At 40.0% G+C, this 18793-nt stretch overlaps 1 protein-coding gene across 2 annotated transcripts; it reads left to right on the top strand.

Moving 5' to 3' along the window:
* Nucleotides 1-359: 359 nt before the first annotated feature.
* LOC135075476 (uncharacterized) lies at nt 360-6194 on the top strand. Of its 2 annotated transcripts, none has more exons than XM_063969926.1 (2): nt 360-495; nt 5524-6194. In XM_063969926.1, the coding sequence occupies exons 1-2, from the start codon at nt 426-428 to the stop codon at nt 5916-5918; spliced, it is 465 nt and encodes a 154-aa protein (XP_063825996.1). In that variant the 5' UTR covers nt 360-425; the 3' UTR covers nt 5919-6194. The 2 variants fall into 2 exon arrangements, with proteins under 2 accessions (XP_063825996.1, XP_063825988.1); XM_063969918.1 differs by lacking the exon at nt 360-495 and adding an exon at nt 4616-4930.
* Nucleotides 6195-18793: the final 12599 nt, after the last annotated feature.

The following is an 18793-nucleotide window of genomic DNA, read 5'->3' as shown; positions in this document are numbered from 1 at the left end:
TGCGTTTTTATTTATCAAGAACTATCGATGAACGGTTGGCGGTTCGAGCTCCGCCGATCAGACCCAGTGCACGCACCGACACACCGAGCGGCTACTTCAGATCCCAACAGTGGGCGGTCGTGCACATTTAGAAAGAAACATTTTTATAAACAGGTAACTACTCGTAATAAGGAAGTAATTAACTGTTTCTAAGAATACTTATTTAATGACAGTAAAACAAAAAATAGAAATAAGAAGAAGAGAAAGAATTACTTACATGTAAATTTTTTCATACATAAAGTAAAAATTCTTGAAGTCCGATCCAATTGTGAGCTTAATAACTTTTCAACTGAATAACGTTAATTTTACTATTAGGATAGTCCGTTACGATTTATTTCAAATCGAGTGGCATCACCGCCAACGCCTATAAAAGAGGCACTCGGCGCATGGGAAACTCATTTGCCCGAGCGACTCCGAGCGGTGAGGTTGTTGGATTGGTGATCGGCCCGATTTGCAGTAAGTCGTATCTTTTCATTATTTTTGGTGGTGATTATTTTTGTGTAAATTAGTGGCTGTTTGATTTGATTCCAATTTCTTTGTAAAATCATTATTTTGAGTAAATGTTATTGTAGTTTGTTATTTGTTGTTTTTTTTTAATGCTACCCGCTTCTGGTTCCTAAAATCAGAAGTGGGATAGGCCTGTGCCCACAAGTACGATTGATTTCTCTGTTAATTATGCGGAATTTGAACAGCCACTAATTTGTGTTTGTTATAATGCCACGATCGTCCCGTTCGCGTGAGAGATCGGACTCCAGTGAAACGTCGCGTCGTAAGGCCAGGCGTACTCGTAGCAAATCGCGCCGAGGCCATAGACATAAACACCGCTCGCGGTCGCGTCGTCCTGCGTCCCGTCATGTTAGATCTCGATCGCGTACCCCCGATAACTCGGTGAAACAGGCATTAGGTTCGATAATTGCGCGATTGAATGCGATTGAAGAAAGTAACGCGAGCATGTCTCAAACCCAGTTTCCAATTGCTCATGCCAGCACACCTCAACATAATAGCGACACTTCGTCAGCCAGTGCCACACAAGCCCTGGCAGACGCACTTATTGCAATAAATCGAGTAAAATCACAAAATTACTATGTGTCAAATTTTGATCCTGCCGTTAATAATTTTGAGGTGTGGTGCGATGAGGTGGAGCGAGCTAGGTTAGCTAACCACTGGGAAGACTCAGAGTGTCTGTCGCGCGTTGCTAATTGTTTAAAAGGGGATGCCAAATTATGGCTAAACGAATGGGCTAATAATGATCGCTCTTGGTCTAATTTTGTGAAAGAATTTAAGTCGCTTTGTCCTCCCAAAATAGACTACGCTCAAACACTTTTCGATGTCATGAATACTTCTTCTGACAAGTTTTCTACTTACGCTGAATACGCACGACGATCACTATTGCGCCTGCGCATAGTTAAAGGTATTAGTGAGGAACTTATGGTTCAAATAGTGATACGCGGTATTAACGATGCGCAAGTGAGGGCTGCGGCTGCGAACGCAAACCTCACGACAGAAAACTTAGTCTCGTTTTTAGCTATTTATGTCAAGCCTGGCTGTAGCAAAGACAATCGACCTTCTCATAATGTTTTTAGAAAACGAAATACCAATCGTAGTGAAAATAAATGTTTTAACTGCGGCCAGACTGGACACATAAGCTCAAACTGCCCTAAAAAGCGTAAGGTTCCTGAAACTCAGTCAAAAATAACGTGTAGTTTCTGCAAGAAGCTAGGACATAAGGAGAATGATTGTTTCGCCAAAGCTCGATCTGAAGGTCAAAATAATAATCAACGCAAAGTCAACTTATGCAAAGAACTTTCTAAGTCAACAAAAAATAATGACGTATGTACAGCAGTGATACAGGGTATACCGGTAGACGTTTTGATAGATAGCGGAGCTTTGAACGTTTCGTTAATATCTTCGGCGGTTCTTAAACACTTTTCCTGTTCAAAGAAACAAATTCACTGCGTTCTTAAGGGAATAAGTGATAATGAGATTATTGCTCACGAATATGTCACACTCACAGTTGAGTTCAGCAATATCGCCCTGGATATAGACTTTGTGGTAGTACCTGCCTCTTGCATGAACACGCCAATCATTATCGGAACGGACGTCCTAAATAGGGATGGTGTAACTTTTGTGAGGACGAAAGATCAACAATACTTGACGCATTCATCCAATACGATCCTAAACGTTAACTCTGTTAATATCAAAGAGCCTAATAAGGTCAACACGCCTCTTCAAGGTGAAGAATTGGACTCTTTGATGACCGTGATAAACGATTTCTCTTCGTTTTTGATAACTGGCACGGCTACTACTACGGTAAAAACTGGCAAAATGAAAATAAACTTAACGAGTGAGGTTCCAGTAGCCTATCACCCCTACCGTTTGTCATATCAGGAGAAACTTAAGGTTCGCGATATTGTGAAGGATTTATTGGACAAGAACATAATCAGGGAATCTGACTCCGAGTATGCAAGCCCAATCATTCTGGTTAAAAAAAAGGATGGCACAGACAGGATGTGTGTGGACTTTCGAGCACTCAATCGCATTACTATAAAAGACAGATATCCACTTCCATTGATCGAGGATCACATTGACCGCCTTGGATGCTCGAAATTCTTCACCAGCCTGGACATGGCGTCAGGTTTTCATCAAATACCAATAGATGAAGACTCAATACACAAGACTGGGTTTGTTACTCCGGAGTCACATTATGAGTACGTCAAAATGCCATTCGGACTATGTAATTCACCAACGGTTTACCAACGAATTATCAACAACACGCTTCGAAAGTTGATCGAATCAGGGCACGTCTTAGTATACATTGATGATGTACTCATTCCAAGCATGACAGTTAGTGACGGCATAGCTTTGTTGCGGGAAGTGTTAACTACCCTTACCGATGCTGGATTTTCGATCAATCTTCAAAAGTGTTCCTTCCTGAGTAGCGAAGTAGAGTACCTAGGTCGCGTCATTAGCCATGGTCAGGTTAGGCCGAGCCCCCGAAAAATTGAAGCGCTAGTGCAGCTAAATGCACCTACTCCGACGAATGTTAAACAAGTGCGTCAATTTTTGGGTCTGGCTGGGTATTTTCGGCGCTACATCAAAGACTATGCGACAAAAACTGCAAGTATCTCACGTCTTACGAAAAAAGACGTCAAATTCACTTGGGGACCTGAGCAGGAGGAAGTCCGCCAATATCTTATAACGCAGTTGACGAGTGAGCCAATACTTGCAATTTTTGATCCTAACTTACCGGTCGAGCTGCACACAGACGCAAGTAGTGCTGGATATGGGGCTGTACTGATGCAGGTACACTCTGATGGTAACAAACGCGTGGTAGCTTATTTTAGCAAAGTTACCCAAGGCGCAGAAAGCAGATACCACTCGTACGAGCTCGAGACGTTGGCGGTTGTCAGAGCATTGCAGCATTTTCGGCATTATCTGATAGGCGTAACTTTCAAAATCGTAACCGACTGCAATGCCCTGAAAGCCACCGAGCGTAAGAAGGATCTGCTTCCGCGGGTTGCTCGCTGGTGGATTTATCTGCAAGATTTTAACTTCACCATTGAATATAGAAAAGGCTCCATGATGGGCCATGCAGATTATTTGAGCAGAAATCCACCAGCGATGCAAGTCAATCATATTGATCGACCTTTAAATTGGGCACAAATGGCCCAAAACGCCGACAATGAGACCCAGGATTTAATTCAAAAGCTTAGAGATGGGCTCCTTGACTCACGCCGATATGTGTATCAAAACGATCTTTTGTACTACCGTTATTCACCTGTAGGTGAGGAGTCGCGCTTATTATGTTTCGTCCCTAAAGGACATCGCCTGAGCTTGTTACGCATTTTTCATGATGAACATGAACATATTGGAGCCGACAAGACTTTGGATCTCATACTGAAACACTTTTGGTTTCCGGGCCTTAGGCCCTTTGTTCAAAAGTATACCTCACATTGTCTTATCTGCATTTCAAAGAAACGAGTCCCACGAGCTCCTCATCAACCCATTACTTCGTGGGAAAAGTCAGATGTCCCCTTCAATACTGTTCATGTTGATGCGCTAGGGCCGTTGCCGGAATCGAATGGCTACAAGTTTGTCCTAATACTAGTTGACGCATTCACAAAGTTTTGTATGCTTTTCCCAATGTATCGACAAGATACAAATGAACTGAAACGCGTCCTAAATGATGCAATCTCATTGTTTGGTACACCGAAATTGTTAGTTTGTGACCGAGGGCGTATGTTTGAAGCGTCTAGCTTTACTAACTGGATATCCGAATTAGGATGTGACATCCACTACATAACGCCAGAGATGCACCATGCAAATGGTCAAGCTGAGCGTTATGTACGGACCGTCCTCAACCTGATTCGTGTTGAAAGTTATAACAAAGACTCAGCCTGGTCCGAGGCTTTGCGAAAAATTCAGTTAGTTCTTAACATAACTAAACAGAAAACCACTCAAGTTTCAGCATTGTTTTTGTTAATCGGAACTGATACTACCACTCCTGTCATTCGTGCGCTGATCCGTGATATTGCTGTTGAAAACAACAGCCCCAATCATCAGGCATTAAGGGAGATCAGTAGGAGCCGAGCCAAGGACCTGCTTAAGAAAAACAAAGATCAGCAGGACTCTCGTGTTAATCGTCATCGGAACCCTCCAAGAGTATTCAGACTGGACGATCAGGTCTTTGTAATTAAATACTCCCAATCAGTTGGAAAGCTTGACTCGGGCATGCGAGGCCCTTACCGCGTGGTCAAGGTCTTACCAAGCGGGCGATACGAGTTAAAGCTTTTAAGCGGCGCGCGTGGCAAGACCACCCAAGCAGCGGCCCAATATATGGTGCCTTGGAAAGGAGAGTGGTGCCCTGAGAGTTGCGCTGCCTTTTTCGAAAGTAAGTTGTGAGACTGTCTAACACTCCTATGTTTCAGCTTGCTTTGTATGGCCGAGTGTGAGCGTGTGTGAGGCGAATGATCACGCTTTGCGCACCGGGCTGAGAGGGTTCATCAGCGAGTGCCATGGGGCATGCATCAGAGATGCTGCCTTGCAGACGTACTTTTCAGTGCGTAGGGGCTTTGGCCTTGCAGACGTACTTTTCAGTGCGTAGGGGCTTCGGCCTTGCAGACGTACTTTTCAGTGCGTAGGGGCTTCGGCCTTGCAGACGTACTTTTCAGTGCGTAGGGGCTTCGGCCTTGCAGACGTACTTTTCAGTGCGTAGGGGCTTCGGCCTTGCAGACGTACTTTTCAGTACGTAGACTGCCTTGCAGTCTCTGTGGTTATTATGGGGTCTGTACGTACAGATAGGAGTATGAGAATGAGTGACACGTGTGTATGGAATTCTTTGGAAGTATGAAGCGTTAGTGCAGTTGACGAAATAGCTAAGCTTGTGTGTATTACTGAAAGAGGGCCTTGTATGTGTGAGGAATGAATGAATAGGCACATGTTGTGAGACTGCTTTGTAAGTCATAATTTATTTTACATCTACAGGCTATGAGGGTGATGATGACGATGTTGAGGCTGGCCCTTCGGCATCCCATGCTGACTCCGAGGGTACACAAGATACGCCTGAGGAGATACTTCGGGCAGATCTCGCGCTGAGTGATGACGATGACCCGGCTGCAGCCGTGTCACCAACTTTCACCGGCTCTTCAGGAGACTCCACGCAAGACACGCCTGAGGACATACTTCGGGCGGATCTCGCGCTGAGTGATGACGATGACCCGGCTGCAGCCGTGTCACCAACTTTCACCGGCTCTTCAGGAGACTCCACGCAAGACACGCCTGAGGACATACTTCGGGCGGATCTCGCGCTGAGTGATGACGATGACCCGGCTGAGGCTGTGTCACCGACTTTCACCAGCTCTTCGAGGAACTCTTCTTGAAGATGCGGCCGGGGACGGCGCACGTTCAGGAGAGGCCGTATTAGGATAGTCCGTTACGATTTATTTCAAATCGAGTGGCATCACCGCCAACGCCTATAAAAGAGGCACTCGGCGCATGGGAAACTCATTTGCCCGAGCGACTCCGAGCGGTGAGGTTGTTGGATTGGTGATCGGCCCGATTTGCAGTAAGTCGTATCTTTTCATTATTTTTGGTGGTGATTATTTTTGTGTAAATTAGTGGCTGTTTGATTTGATTCCAATTTCTTTGTAAAATCATTATTTTGAGTAAATGTTATTGTAGTTTGTTATTTGTTGTTTTTTTTTAATGCTACCCGCTTCTGGTTCCTAAAATTACTAATTACAACACACGTGGGAAAAGTTAAAGTGAAGAGATGTCATGGATAATTTAGGTATTACAATTGTCTACATGTATTAAAGTTTTAAACTGAGGTCTAAGAAAAATATTTATTAGCAGTAGTACCAGTAGTACTTACATACAAGCTCTACTTAAAGTTGATCTTAATTAATTTGATGGTTTAGCAAGCTGAAGTGGCAATGGGCAGTGCACATAGTACGCAGAACTGACGGCCGATGGGGCAGCAAGGTTCTGGAATGGAGGCCGCGTATCGGAAAACGCAGCGTGGGACGTCCACCTACAAGGTGGACCGACGACATCTTAAAGGTAGCGGGGAAGCGTTGGATGCAGGCCGCTACCAATCGATCAACATGGAAAGCATTGGGGGAGGCCTATGTTCAGCAGTGGACGTCCTATGGCTGAAATGATGATGATGATGAATTTGATGGTTGGATCTATTAATATAATGTTGATATTTGAACCGATGGCCTCAAGTGCCTCGACGAGAAAATTACTGTTTGCAGAAAACGTCAAAGCATGGCTTCATCTAATTCTGCTTTATTTTAATTGAAAAATAGCATTTCATCTTTTATCAAATGAACAAAAACATTATCGTAACGCGCCCAATGTAATTTGGAATAATGTTTTGTGTAATGGTTTCGCTCAGTAGAGTAGAGAGGGCGCTGTAGGCTTTTTGTCGAATTTCCCACGCCCCGGCCGCTATTACAACCAAAGCAATCCACAAAAAGATAAATTGAGAGTGAATTTATTACAACAGAGTGCTCTCAGCACGACAGATATTCTTCAAGAACACTCAGGTATACACTCTTTATCGTGTTTTGTTAATTCTTTCTCTTTTCTAATGATAAAAACGTTTTTCGGCCGCCTGTCAGCGCAGCGGCTTGAAATAGGTGCGTGGCGCGTATTTTTGATATCGTTCAAAGATTATGTTTTTCTTACAGGAATAAAATGAGAGAAGAATTTTTCGCTGAATATACAGTTCTTTGGATGGATTCGTCAATCGTTTTATATGATTTTTTGTGATCACGACTGAATGCGCGAGTTTACAAAGGCACCTATCGCGCTAAGCAACTGTAATAGAATTCTCATTAGGTTATTTGAATATTTATTCGTTTATTCATCTGTTGATTGTGAGGATTAGGGTGTAATCGCACTAAGGTTATCTGAAATAGTGCGTTTTATAAGTGTGACTGGCGCCAACAGCATGCGTTGCTGCAATGCGATATCACAATTTTCGTTTCTGTTGTAAAAAGACCACTATCGTAAAATATTATTTAGTGCCATGCCATTTGAGAATAGACTATAATAATATCATATCTGCTGGTATTTAAAAACATTACGCGCGCACGTACGAAAAACGCGCCCGGCCGGGCGGCCTGTAAACGCAACACAATATGACCGGGGCCTTAATTTCTCACTAATTGTCGCAAGCTCTCGCAAGATGTCAAAAGCCGTCACATAAGACGGTCTTCATTACAAAAACGTCATCGCTCTGTAACAGCTTTGTGTTCTAATCTCGTTAATTAAAGTGAAATTACAGTATCAAATGTTATTTAGAATTGAATTCACAAAAATACTAATTTGCTTTAAAATACTCTGAACTTGAGACCTAATTGAAATTGTATACGTTTCTTAAAGCTGAAAGTGAAATTTATTTCATATTTTCGATTGCTAAAAATGATTTCACGCAAATTGCTTTTCACACAAATGAGCCATTGACAAGAATGGAATACTTTCTCTGATCAAATTCATATTCATTAACAGTTAATAAATGTATACTTATCCATAATCACGTAATTTGAATAGCAGCATCTGCTCAACGAAAGCAATTAAAATTTAACGTACATACTTTAGAAGCATCTTGAATTCATAGCTTTATTGTGCGAAGTAATTAGTATGCTCATCGCAGTACTTCAAGAAATCTTTAGTCAAACTAAAGCCATAGTAGCGTCGTTCTGAGAAGCACAATCAGGTAAACCACTTACTTAGCTCACAAATTCTTATAACTTCTTCCTGCTGGCGACAAAAGTGCTTGTTATTAACTAGTTTTTTCTTATAATAGCTAATTAGAGGGTGTCGCACTACATCTGATCCGGATCCGATCCAAAGATGTCAAAATACGGCCTAGAGTAGATATAGAACTATTTGTATGGTAGTTTAAGCTCTAGATCCGATGTCAATGATTCGATTTCTCTAGTTAATTTACTAGATCCGTATTTTGACGGATTCGGATTGAATGTAGTTTCAAGCATTCCATCATATAACAATTTTAAATGCTTGTGTATTAAGTGTACAGTCAGCATCAAATACGACTTTGTTACAATTGTATTAAGATTGTTTTCACGACGTCTATACAAACGATATTGATGCTTTTTCCTTGTGCTGCATGCAACGTATATCGTACTTTAAAAAATCCATTTTAATTCATCACACACAAAAGAAAAATTTTCGTAATCTGACTGTTGGTTGTCCCTAACCTATGTCTCAGATATCCAACTAATGGGGTCCCCGCTTAATCTCATCTTCGATATAAGGAATGCTCACAAACTATTTAACGTTTCAGCCGATGTAGGACAAGCTGGACCTCTGTCAAGAGCCCTTGTTACGCGGATTATCTCCACTTGCCACGTTTACTCTACTTCAGCCGGTTTATGTGGGTAGAAGGACGTTTCTTTCCTATCAAACGGATATTTGAGACAAGCTTACAGAAATACAATTAAAACAAAAGAAAATCGATTTGAGAAATGTTACTGAAATTAATTAACAGTAGCCAAACATTTTTTTTTTCTTTTGTAACGTTCTTTTCGGTTCACCATAAAGACGTCCAGATTCATGATTGGGAATTTATACTGGGCTCCATCATGGAGATTGCATGGAAGGAAATTATTGCATGGAGCCTCCATGCAATAATTTCCTTCCATGCAATCTTTATAAGGCCAGCCACCGCGCTCGGCAGTCAAGTGGTGGGCCTTTAGTTTTATTTCAAAGGACGTACAATCTTCAAACCACTATTTTTTCAGTGATTATTCTTAGACGACTCGTCACTTAAAACTTGTTGAGATTACGAAACGACACGATACTCCAATTTTAATTTACACTCAAGAAAAGATTTATTAAAATCTTTTACGAGTCTAAATATTTCATTTCAATCAATTCTAGGCTTGAAGGCTTATAAAAACACTAGCTTTCCGCCCGCGGCTTCACCCGCGTGGAATTTTGTCTGTCACAGAAAAATTTTATCGCGCGCGTCCCTGTTTCAAAAACCGGGATAAAAACTATCCTATGTCCTTTTCCGGGACTCAAACTATCTCTATGCCAAATTTCATCAAAATCGGTTAAGTGGTTTAGGCGTGAAAGCAAGACAGACAGACAGAGTTTTTTATTATATTAGTATAGACAGTATAGATTAGTATAGATAGTCTAGTAAGTTAAATTCTCAAAGATTTTTTCGACATAAGAATTGAATTCACATGACTGTAAATTAAATGTGCACAAGACGTAAGGCAACGGACATCAATCCCTCGTGTCCTAATAACCGTTTAAATAGCTGGTGGATTTATGGAAAAGCCCAACAAAGGCTCGATCCGCCCTAGCCGATAAATCTGCCCGAAATAATACGATCCCCAGCGATCTGTTTCCGAGACAGACACTGTTTTGTCAAATAACATTAAAGAAAGGATTCAAGGATCATGCCAGGTTTCATAGGAAGAGTAAACGCCATCACGTGAAGGTTGGCTGGAGACAAGATGATGTATTGTGAGCAAACAATACTGTACGTTCAGGAATCTCAGTATACTCTCTTGAAATGATAACTTGGTTTTGAGATTTTATTGACTTGTCTCTCGCAAGTGAGTGTAAAATTGTGATACCGGATTGAATTTTCTAATTTACTTTTATTTTGAAGCCTTTTAAATTCAATAAGCTTTCGGTGGATCAAAAAGGGTAGTTTCTTACGACTTGATAGGAACTTTTTTATCCACAACGAGAAAGCTCTTAAACTCGAGGCATTTCATTAACTATCGAAGTTTCTAGATCATTATGTACCATTATTACTATAAGTATTTTATCCGCGTTGACAATAGATTTTTATTTAGACAAGCAAACAGCGTTTCCAAAGGTGAGTGTAAAAGTAAAACACGCTAGGAGACTACCAACCAACTATACCTATATAAGTACTACGCTTCAACCCTCTAAAATCACTCTGTCGATCTAAGTTGCCGACAATAATCGTTTCGGGTGTCATTTAGGAAATAACCCAGGTTAGATAGTCTATTTTTGCAAAAATACTCCAAGAGTCTGGTGAAAAATCGATATTTTTACGACGTAAAGGTTTCCACTATAAAACCGTTTTATGCATTCGTGGCATCTCATGAACTTTATTGACTGAGCGCAGCGCAGTCAGTTGCACCTGATATAAAAATGATTTCTCTTTACACATAAAACTGTTTTGGGTTACCGTGTGATATTGAATGGAAATACTCGTACGTATTCAATGTAACATCTATTTTATTGAAAATCTGGTAGTGATTCTTTGTTTTGAAGGAAATATAGTTGCCTGTAGATGTCTAAAACAAAGGAGACTACGGGACAAAGTAATCCTGCTTTATGTACTGTGACAGTTTGAATGAACTGTAGATTACATAGAAAACATTTTCATCTTATTGAAAGAAACTCACAAAAAACTTACACGAAAAACAAAAACTCTTCAACCTACAACACAAGTTTTCCTTATGTCTGCTTGACCCTTAAACATCATGCCCTACAAAGGATCTCGAGGCACCGGCTCCGTAAAAGTATTATCTCTACCGCCTCACCGGCACTTACTGACAACAACCCTTCCTAATACGTATACCTAGATACGAGTATGTCTTACAAATCGCGCTTCCACTCACAAATGAACGACAAAAGAGCTGAAACCACCTTTTTTATCTTCCTCTTTTCGGTTGGGCGAACGCTCTGAGCGAAGAAAATTATTGCCTCGTAGAAAACCTGTGGAGTTGGCGGAAGGTCAGGCATGAGCATACAAAGACAGAATTGCAAAATTGACAACGGCCCCAAAATAATCAAGCAGCTTTTCGTCAAACAAAGCGGCGCCATTTGTCTTTAAACGTAGGACTTCAAAGATAAGGGGTTTTTCTTCTACTTGTAAGTATAAAATGGTGTGCACTGACTCGGATGAGAGCGCGGTTTATCCAAAAATAAAATAGAATACCGTTTGGTAATATTTTTTACAGTAGTGGTAGAATTATTAAGTTTTAAAGACTGCCTGGAAAAAATATTCATAACATGTAGAGCGGAATACTCACCTACAATGTTATTTAAAGTACTCAAATATTTCATAAAAGCAAATTAAATCACCAGGCATAAATCGCGCACTCTATTTGTAAGATGCAGCATAAATATTTTGTGAAAAGTTTTAGCAGCAAGGCTCGTTTCAGTTAATATCATGAAAATAATAAATACCTAATTGAAAGAAAAACGACTTTCACGTTCACTTCACTAAAAAGCAGGTAACTATTGAACTAGAAGGTATAAAAAACCACACCACTAACAACTAACAATGTGGTGTAAAGTTTCATGGCAAACGTAACTTCGACCACCAAGCCTTCCCATTACAGGACGGGAACGATTCTCGCCCACGCAGAACGACCAGAATCATGATACTAAACCACTATTACTATCATCTCCCCCTCTAAACTCTATAATGAGTGCATAGTTATTAAGTAAAAAAGTAACACTATAAATTATATTATCATCACTTTAACGGGATTTGGCAACAAAACTCTTAATTCTCTTTTTATCTGAATTAATTTTAAACAGGTATTATTAACGCGATACAATTAATTTAAACAGGTTTTAACGCGATACGCGGATAGGTAACATAAAATTAATTATATTTTTTTACCTTTTTAAAAGTGTTTTGTTGCCAAATCCCGTTATAGTGATAATTTAGAGTAAAAAATGCAATATGAAAGTTAAAATTAAAATATTAGTACGTTAGCTTCTGGATCTGCCTCGCAATACTTGGGGTCAGCTTTTCCAATCATGCGCCGGTATTTATTTCTCTCTCTAACTTCTTGAAATTCATTTTGACTTTTCACTTTCAACTAGCGTAACGCTGCTTTAAGGTACAAAAAGCAACGCTAACAATGCGGTGCAAACTTTCGCGGCGTATCGTACCTACGCCGCGTCCCATTAGACGAGGGTGAGTGTACGATTCTCGGCAGTTTAGCAGAAAGCCCCAAGTCGTAATTCGTGGCGTGGGGCCGCTAACAGAGCGACTGGCGGGCATTATTAACGGGCCATTAGCCCTCATTCGAGCCTCCGTTGGATCTGCAAGAAGCCGCGGCTTCAGACAACTACCCGGCCATGCCCCCAATTGTAAACCCGATAATTGTGAGCCTTACAAGGGACAGCGTTCTTTATTTCGAGCGTGACAAAGTGGTTAAGACTTTTGTATTTTGTTATTTGTTTAAATTATTCGGAAGAATTTTCTGGGTCTGTATATTTACTAAGTAGTCGTTTCTTCGTCGTTTGCTTTAGAAATAAATGGGGCTATATTATTTAAAGACTTCAGCCTCTAGTGTATAGTGCTCTTAGAGCTACTTATATCTCAAAGATAGGCAATTTTACACTGCTTTTCTTGGCCTAGCTATAGCATAGAGTTTCGTTACATTATAAAGTTCAATTCGTTACATAGTGTTACAAGTTACAATGATTTTTTATTCATAAATCTAAAACTGCAACATCTTTAAATACAAACAACTACAAAGGCCATAGTGTGGTGTACCGCAAATGGGATTTAAATAACTTACAGCAAGTTCCAACGAAGGCACGCGATCGGAAAGTGCACAGTCCGACGCCTCGTCCCGCATCCATTTCTATTCGGGCGCAATTTCTCAATGCAGCTCTTAGGAGAATTGCACCCCAATTGTATGAACGAAAGCACATTAAACTATACATAGTTGTTGCAATATAGCACCTATCACAACTGAATAAGATACCGCAGTGTATAGCTTGATGTGCAACCGTTTGTTCGTTGAGCGTCGCAAACCGCCCAAACGCCGGCGCGGGATAGAATTACCCGAAGGACAAGCGCAGAATGCTCAAGGAGACAATATTATGCGCTAAAATAAGACCCTGTTTTATTATTTAACTTGATTCAAACGGGGCGATTCCGCGGCTCAAATACAAGTAGGTACAAATTGGTTTTTAAATATTTTCATCGTTACGAAATTTAGTTTGTTTGAGATGGTAACCCATTGACGAAGCGGGTAAGCCTGGACACTTTTTTGAAGCTGAAGCTTTTTTGAGGCACATAAGCCTGTCACTTTGCTTCGGTATTGTACAAGGTTTATATTGTCCTGAAATAAAATTTTAGACCTGCTTTTACTATCATCATGTAGCTGGAGACTTAAACCCTGATTTCAACACCTGAATGGCCTACTTCGTCTTCACTCGTATTCACAAACATTACTATGGGGTCTCACAGTGCGTGTGGACGCACAGGGTCCCAAAACCCTATAGACAATACTTGAGTGGCGGAGTGACACACACGAACCTATCACAGAGCTCTAGTCAACACTGTGCTTTCGACTTCCCATAGCGTTGCTACTTCTCTTAAGCAAGCATCGTTTGTGAATACGGGGGATTGTAGATAGTTGAGTGCTGTGGCTATTGTTTTTTTGGTAGGTACCTACATAACGTGACTTCAACGCACGTTACGGTAGCAAAACTATCCACAAAATTATGATCCTACACTAAAGTAATATTCAAATTATTTAACAACCACGTTATTGAGGTATGCCCTACTACTATACACGTACTAGCAGCAACTTTTATGTAAATACGTAGCGGACACAGCGCCACCTGGGCCCGACTCAGCATGCGGAGCTCACTAATTAACGGCCAAAGTTGCCACAATGCCGCCAGCTATATCTCATTACGAATTACGGAATCCAAAAATATATTCCCAACCGATAACGGCAATGATTTTATTTTAATTCGGGCAATTATTGCAACCATAACTCAACTATTGGAGGTAAAATTATTGGACCCAAACCTGGATCACGCATGATTGATGTTTTGATTAACATACATAACAACTACATAGATAGCTTTGGAAGACTGTAAGGCCCAGTTTCCACGAAAGGAAAGGAGACGGACAAGAGATGTATCGGGCAGGGCGGCCGAGGCTGTCTTTTCCTTTCTAATACCATTGGTGGTTAAAATACTGACATAACCTGACGGATTAATAAGCTGAAACGGCAATGGGCAGGACACACGCAGAACTGACGGCCGATGGGGCAGCCGGGTTTTGGAGTGGAGGCCTAGTACCGGAAAGCACAGCGTAGGATGTCCATGCACAAGGTGGACCGATGACCTCAAGGCAGGAAGACGCTGGATGCATGCCGCCACCAACCGGTCAATGTGGAAATCATTAGGGGAGGTAGTTCAGCAGTGGAAGTTCTATGGCTGAAATGATGATGATTATGACCATTGGTATTATTTTTGGTGTTAGAAAGGAATAGATCGCCGCGCCCGCGCTCGCCCGTTTCCCGCCTCACACACCCGAAAGCGTCATTTCGAGCTCTCACAGCTCACATCTCCACTACACACAGCTCACGTTTTCTCTCTTCTCATCTCCGTTCGTCTCTTCTCCTCCCCGCTTTGGTGGAAACCAGGCTAACTAAGGAAACGAACCAATCTAGCTAGATAAGCCGGTGACTTCAAAATCTTACCAGAGATAGCTGTGCTGAAGTTTAACAAGAAACTTGATTATGTTTAGCAGTGAATGCTGAGCTAATTCAGAGATGTTAGAGAGCAAATAATGTACGTAAACAGCACTGAAATCTCATAATTACGAATAAGTAACGTTCCGCATTCGTGTAAGTACAGTATACTGAATTTGCATAATAAAATAATTGTTTATTTATTTCAATTCAATGTGAATGTTTCGAGAAAATTATCACGAAGTTTTTCCAACATAAAACAAGGCAATAGCAGCGTAGTAAGATCAGCAAGATGGAATAATGAATGATATTTGCTTAAATAAAAAAATCCTCTTCAGATTTAAAGCGAAACTTTTGGCCATAATATTTGAATTATCGAAAACTTCTTTTCGCATTTTGGGTATACAAGAACTAGATTAAGTTATGTAAAATTACGTAACATTTTGAGCAAACTAATTACTTGGAGATAATTAAAATAAAGGCCGAAGGAGGCTTACATCTAATTGCTAAAAGACGATCAACTTAATGATGATAAAAATAGTGTTTAACAAGTAAATGCTCTAATGCAAATATAAACCATTTTCAGCTTAAAATATAATTTAAGGAATGCATTGAGCGACCTGTTACTAATTTAGAATAATGCAATTAACTCCGCTAAGCGAGGATGCGCGACAGAGGTAATTTTACCTACTTGACTGCACCTTAATTTAGTACAGAACATGAACCAACTTGTATAAAGTAAAGACGTAACGCATTTTCACTTTATGCAACATTAGTTATTCAGTTTTTACACATTTTACATAAAACAGAAAACAAAATAAGAAAATGTTTATACAAAAGTAGATAATTAACCTTTAAAGAATTTATAGTTTTGGGAACTCGCTAAAATACCATTTGTAATAAATTAAATAAATAGAGAGAGAAAGACACCAAAACTCGAAGGTTATATAATGTATTTTTTGGAAGCATTCAAAAAGCTTTACGTTACGTTACTTTTGATTGGGCATAAAAACAATTAAATAAAACTGTAAGATATTAAAAAGATAAAATTACTTAGCCTCTGTAATCCTGTTAGGTAAAATTTCAAGCTTGATTTCGTTAGATCATAATCTAAATATGTATAGTTATCTTGGTCAGCTGAATAATGTAAGAACTAAAACAAACCCAACTAAACAACACCTAAGGCATACTTACTTAGGTAGAGCTTAAGTTAATAAACATAGACCTTAGAGAGAAACTACAACTCAAGGGTCTGGACTTTTACATCATCTTGTTTAATGATTAACCCTATTCTGCTAATATTGTACACTAGCTTTTGCCCAAGGCTTCACCCGCGTGAAATTTAGTGTCACAGATCGGCATAAATTATAACCTATCTATAGTCCAGTCAATGAATGCCTTAACGACGGTGTAGAGAGAAATCCGTGGAACACAATTTCTGACCTCGGGACTTTATTTAGCCTAGTTAGGTGGTGAACATAGCAAAAGTCCCCGCCCTTAGCCCTTGAGCCAGTGGGGAGAGGGGGGTTTAAAGGTACCACTTTTCGGTTTTTCGCTTAATCCTCGGAAACTATGAGTCCCAGTAACATGACTACTATGAACCAAAAAAAGCTTATTCAATTTGCTACAGGTGAGACCGTCAAGTTTTTCTATATCTTGTATAGTTTTTGCGGCATCTGCTCTAGAAGGTCTGTAAAATTGGAAATTTTATTTTTGTCTTACATATTCCTATCAGGAGAAAATCGACTAAATCAACATTGAGCAAACACTATAGACATGCGGGAGCATGTTGAGCCTAATTCCAGGGAGGGGACTGTACCGTGCGTATATTTAGGCGAACCAATTGGAGCCACTTTTGACTCTTCATCATTCAAAAACTACTCTGCATTAACACTTCAAATTTGGCTCATGTATTGAGATTTGCAAAATATACATCAGCTTCAAATTTCATAAATATAACTCAAACGGTTATTTAGGTATTGACGTTCAAAAATCGACATTTCGAACACTAAAATCTATCTATCATCTGTGAAATGTTAAAATTTACTGGTTTTTTATTTGTTCCTTTGTATTTACATAACTAACTTTCTGGATGTCAAATTTGAACCTTCTAGGTCATCTGGAAGTGGTTAGAATTTGGTCTATAGGTCAGACATGTAGATTTTTGGACGTCAATACTTAAAGTACCGTTTGAGGCATATTTATGAAATTTGAAGCTGATGTATATCTTGCAAGTCTCAACACATGAGCCAAATTTGAAGTGTTAATGCACAGTAGTTTTTGAGTGATGAGGAGTCAAAAGTGGCTCAAAGTGGTTCGTCTAAATATACGCACGGTGCAGTCCCCTTCCTGGAACTAGGCTTAACATGCTCCCGCATGTCTAGAATGATTGCTCAATGTTGATTTAGTCGATTTTCTCCTGATGGGAACATGTAAGACAAAAATAAAATTTCCAATATTGCAGACCTTCTAGAGCAGATGCCGCGAAAACTATACAATTTATAGAAAAACTTGACTATCTCACCTGTAGAAAATTGAATATGCTTTTTTTGGTTCAAAGTAGTCATGTCACTAGGACGCATAGTTTTCGAGGATTAAGCGAAAAACCGAAAAGTGGCACCTTTAAACCCCCCTCACCCCGCCGGCTCAAGGGCTAAGGGCGGGGACTTTTGCTATGTTCACCTCCTAACTAGTCTAAATAAAGTCCTGAAGTCAGAAATTGTGTTCTACAGTTTTCCATCTATACTCAACATCAAATAAACCGCACCTTCCGCGACGCGAACTTTAAAGATTTTTTTCTGACACAATCATGGTGCCCCAACAATATTGGTGTTATTTGAAAGCCCAATAAATATCCTTAAAGAAAAACACATATAATTTCATAACAAATGATTAACATATACCATAAATGTGACTTGAAAAGAGACCTCACTTTGGGCTCACCTCTGGGATCAATTAGACCAAATTTTATGATTATAAAACCAAATAATGATCACACGTGTCCTCTTTAACAGATGTAAAGCGATTAATCCCAACTTAACAGTTTTATAGCCATAAAAGTTGGCTCAAGCGTAACTGCCTATTTTTTGAAGAAGTGACTCTGGATCCTTCTAAAGACACATTTTTGGGGTAAAAACCTTTCCTTTAATGAAATGAAGCTTAGAACTAGGCTTTTAAATGGTGCCAATATTGGTGGGAAGTGGGGATGCATACGTTTGAAAGTGCTTGTCGCGGGAGGTGCGATTTATTTGATGTCGAGTGTATAATGCTTTATTGACTGGACTACTATTATACTTATAATAAATCTGTAGAGAGGTCAATTCTGTACATGAAATATATTTTCAAAATAACTATCAGGGGGTGATTAGTGATCGATACTGATGCCAAAAATGCAATCAGTAAAATTTTTGTCTGTCTGTCTGTCTGTCTGTCTGTCTGTCTGTCTGTATGTTCCTTATAGAAACAAAAACTACTCGACGGATTTTAACGAAACTTGGTACAATTATGGCAGGTTATAGGATACTTAGGAATTCCCACGGGAACGGGAATTAGCGGGAAAATCCTTTTGTATGTAAAATCTAAACCGCTTAAGTTAGACGCTTGAAATTTGGCATGTAGGTACCTTAGTAAACTTAGAGCTTAGTTACAACAAGGAATTCCCGAAATTCCCACGGAAACGGTAACAAGAGGGAAAATCCTTTTGTATGAAAAATCTAAACCGCTTAAGTTAGACGCTTGAAATTTGGCATGCAGGTACCTTAGTAAAC

This window comes from Ostrinia nubilalis, chromosome 1 (assembly GCF_963855985.1).
Source record: "Ostrinia nubilalis chromosome 1, ilOstNubi1.1, whole genome shotgun sequence".
Classification (NCBI taxonomy): Eukaryota; Metazoa; Arthropoda; class Insecta; order Lepidoptera; family Crambidae; genus Ostrinia; species Ostrinia nubilalis.
The sequence above is the reverse complement of the archived record's forward strand: the minus strand, read 5'-3'. Positions and strand labels throughout refer to the sequence as shown.

Bases quoted from the DNA above. Each gene is read 5' to 3' on its own strand.
- LOC135075476 (XM_063969918.1), top strand. From the start codon at position 4,771: ATGCGAGGCCCTTACCGCGTGGTCAAGGTCTTACCAAGCGGGCGATAC. The intron at 4,931-5,523 runs GTAAGTTGTGAG...TTACATCTACAG, and splicing joins TTGCGCTGCCTTTTTCGAAA to GCTATGAGGGTGATGATGAC.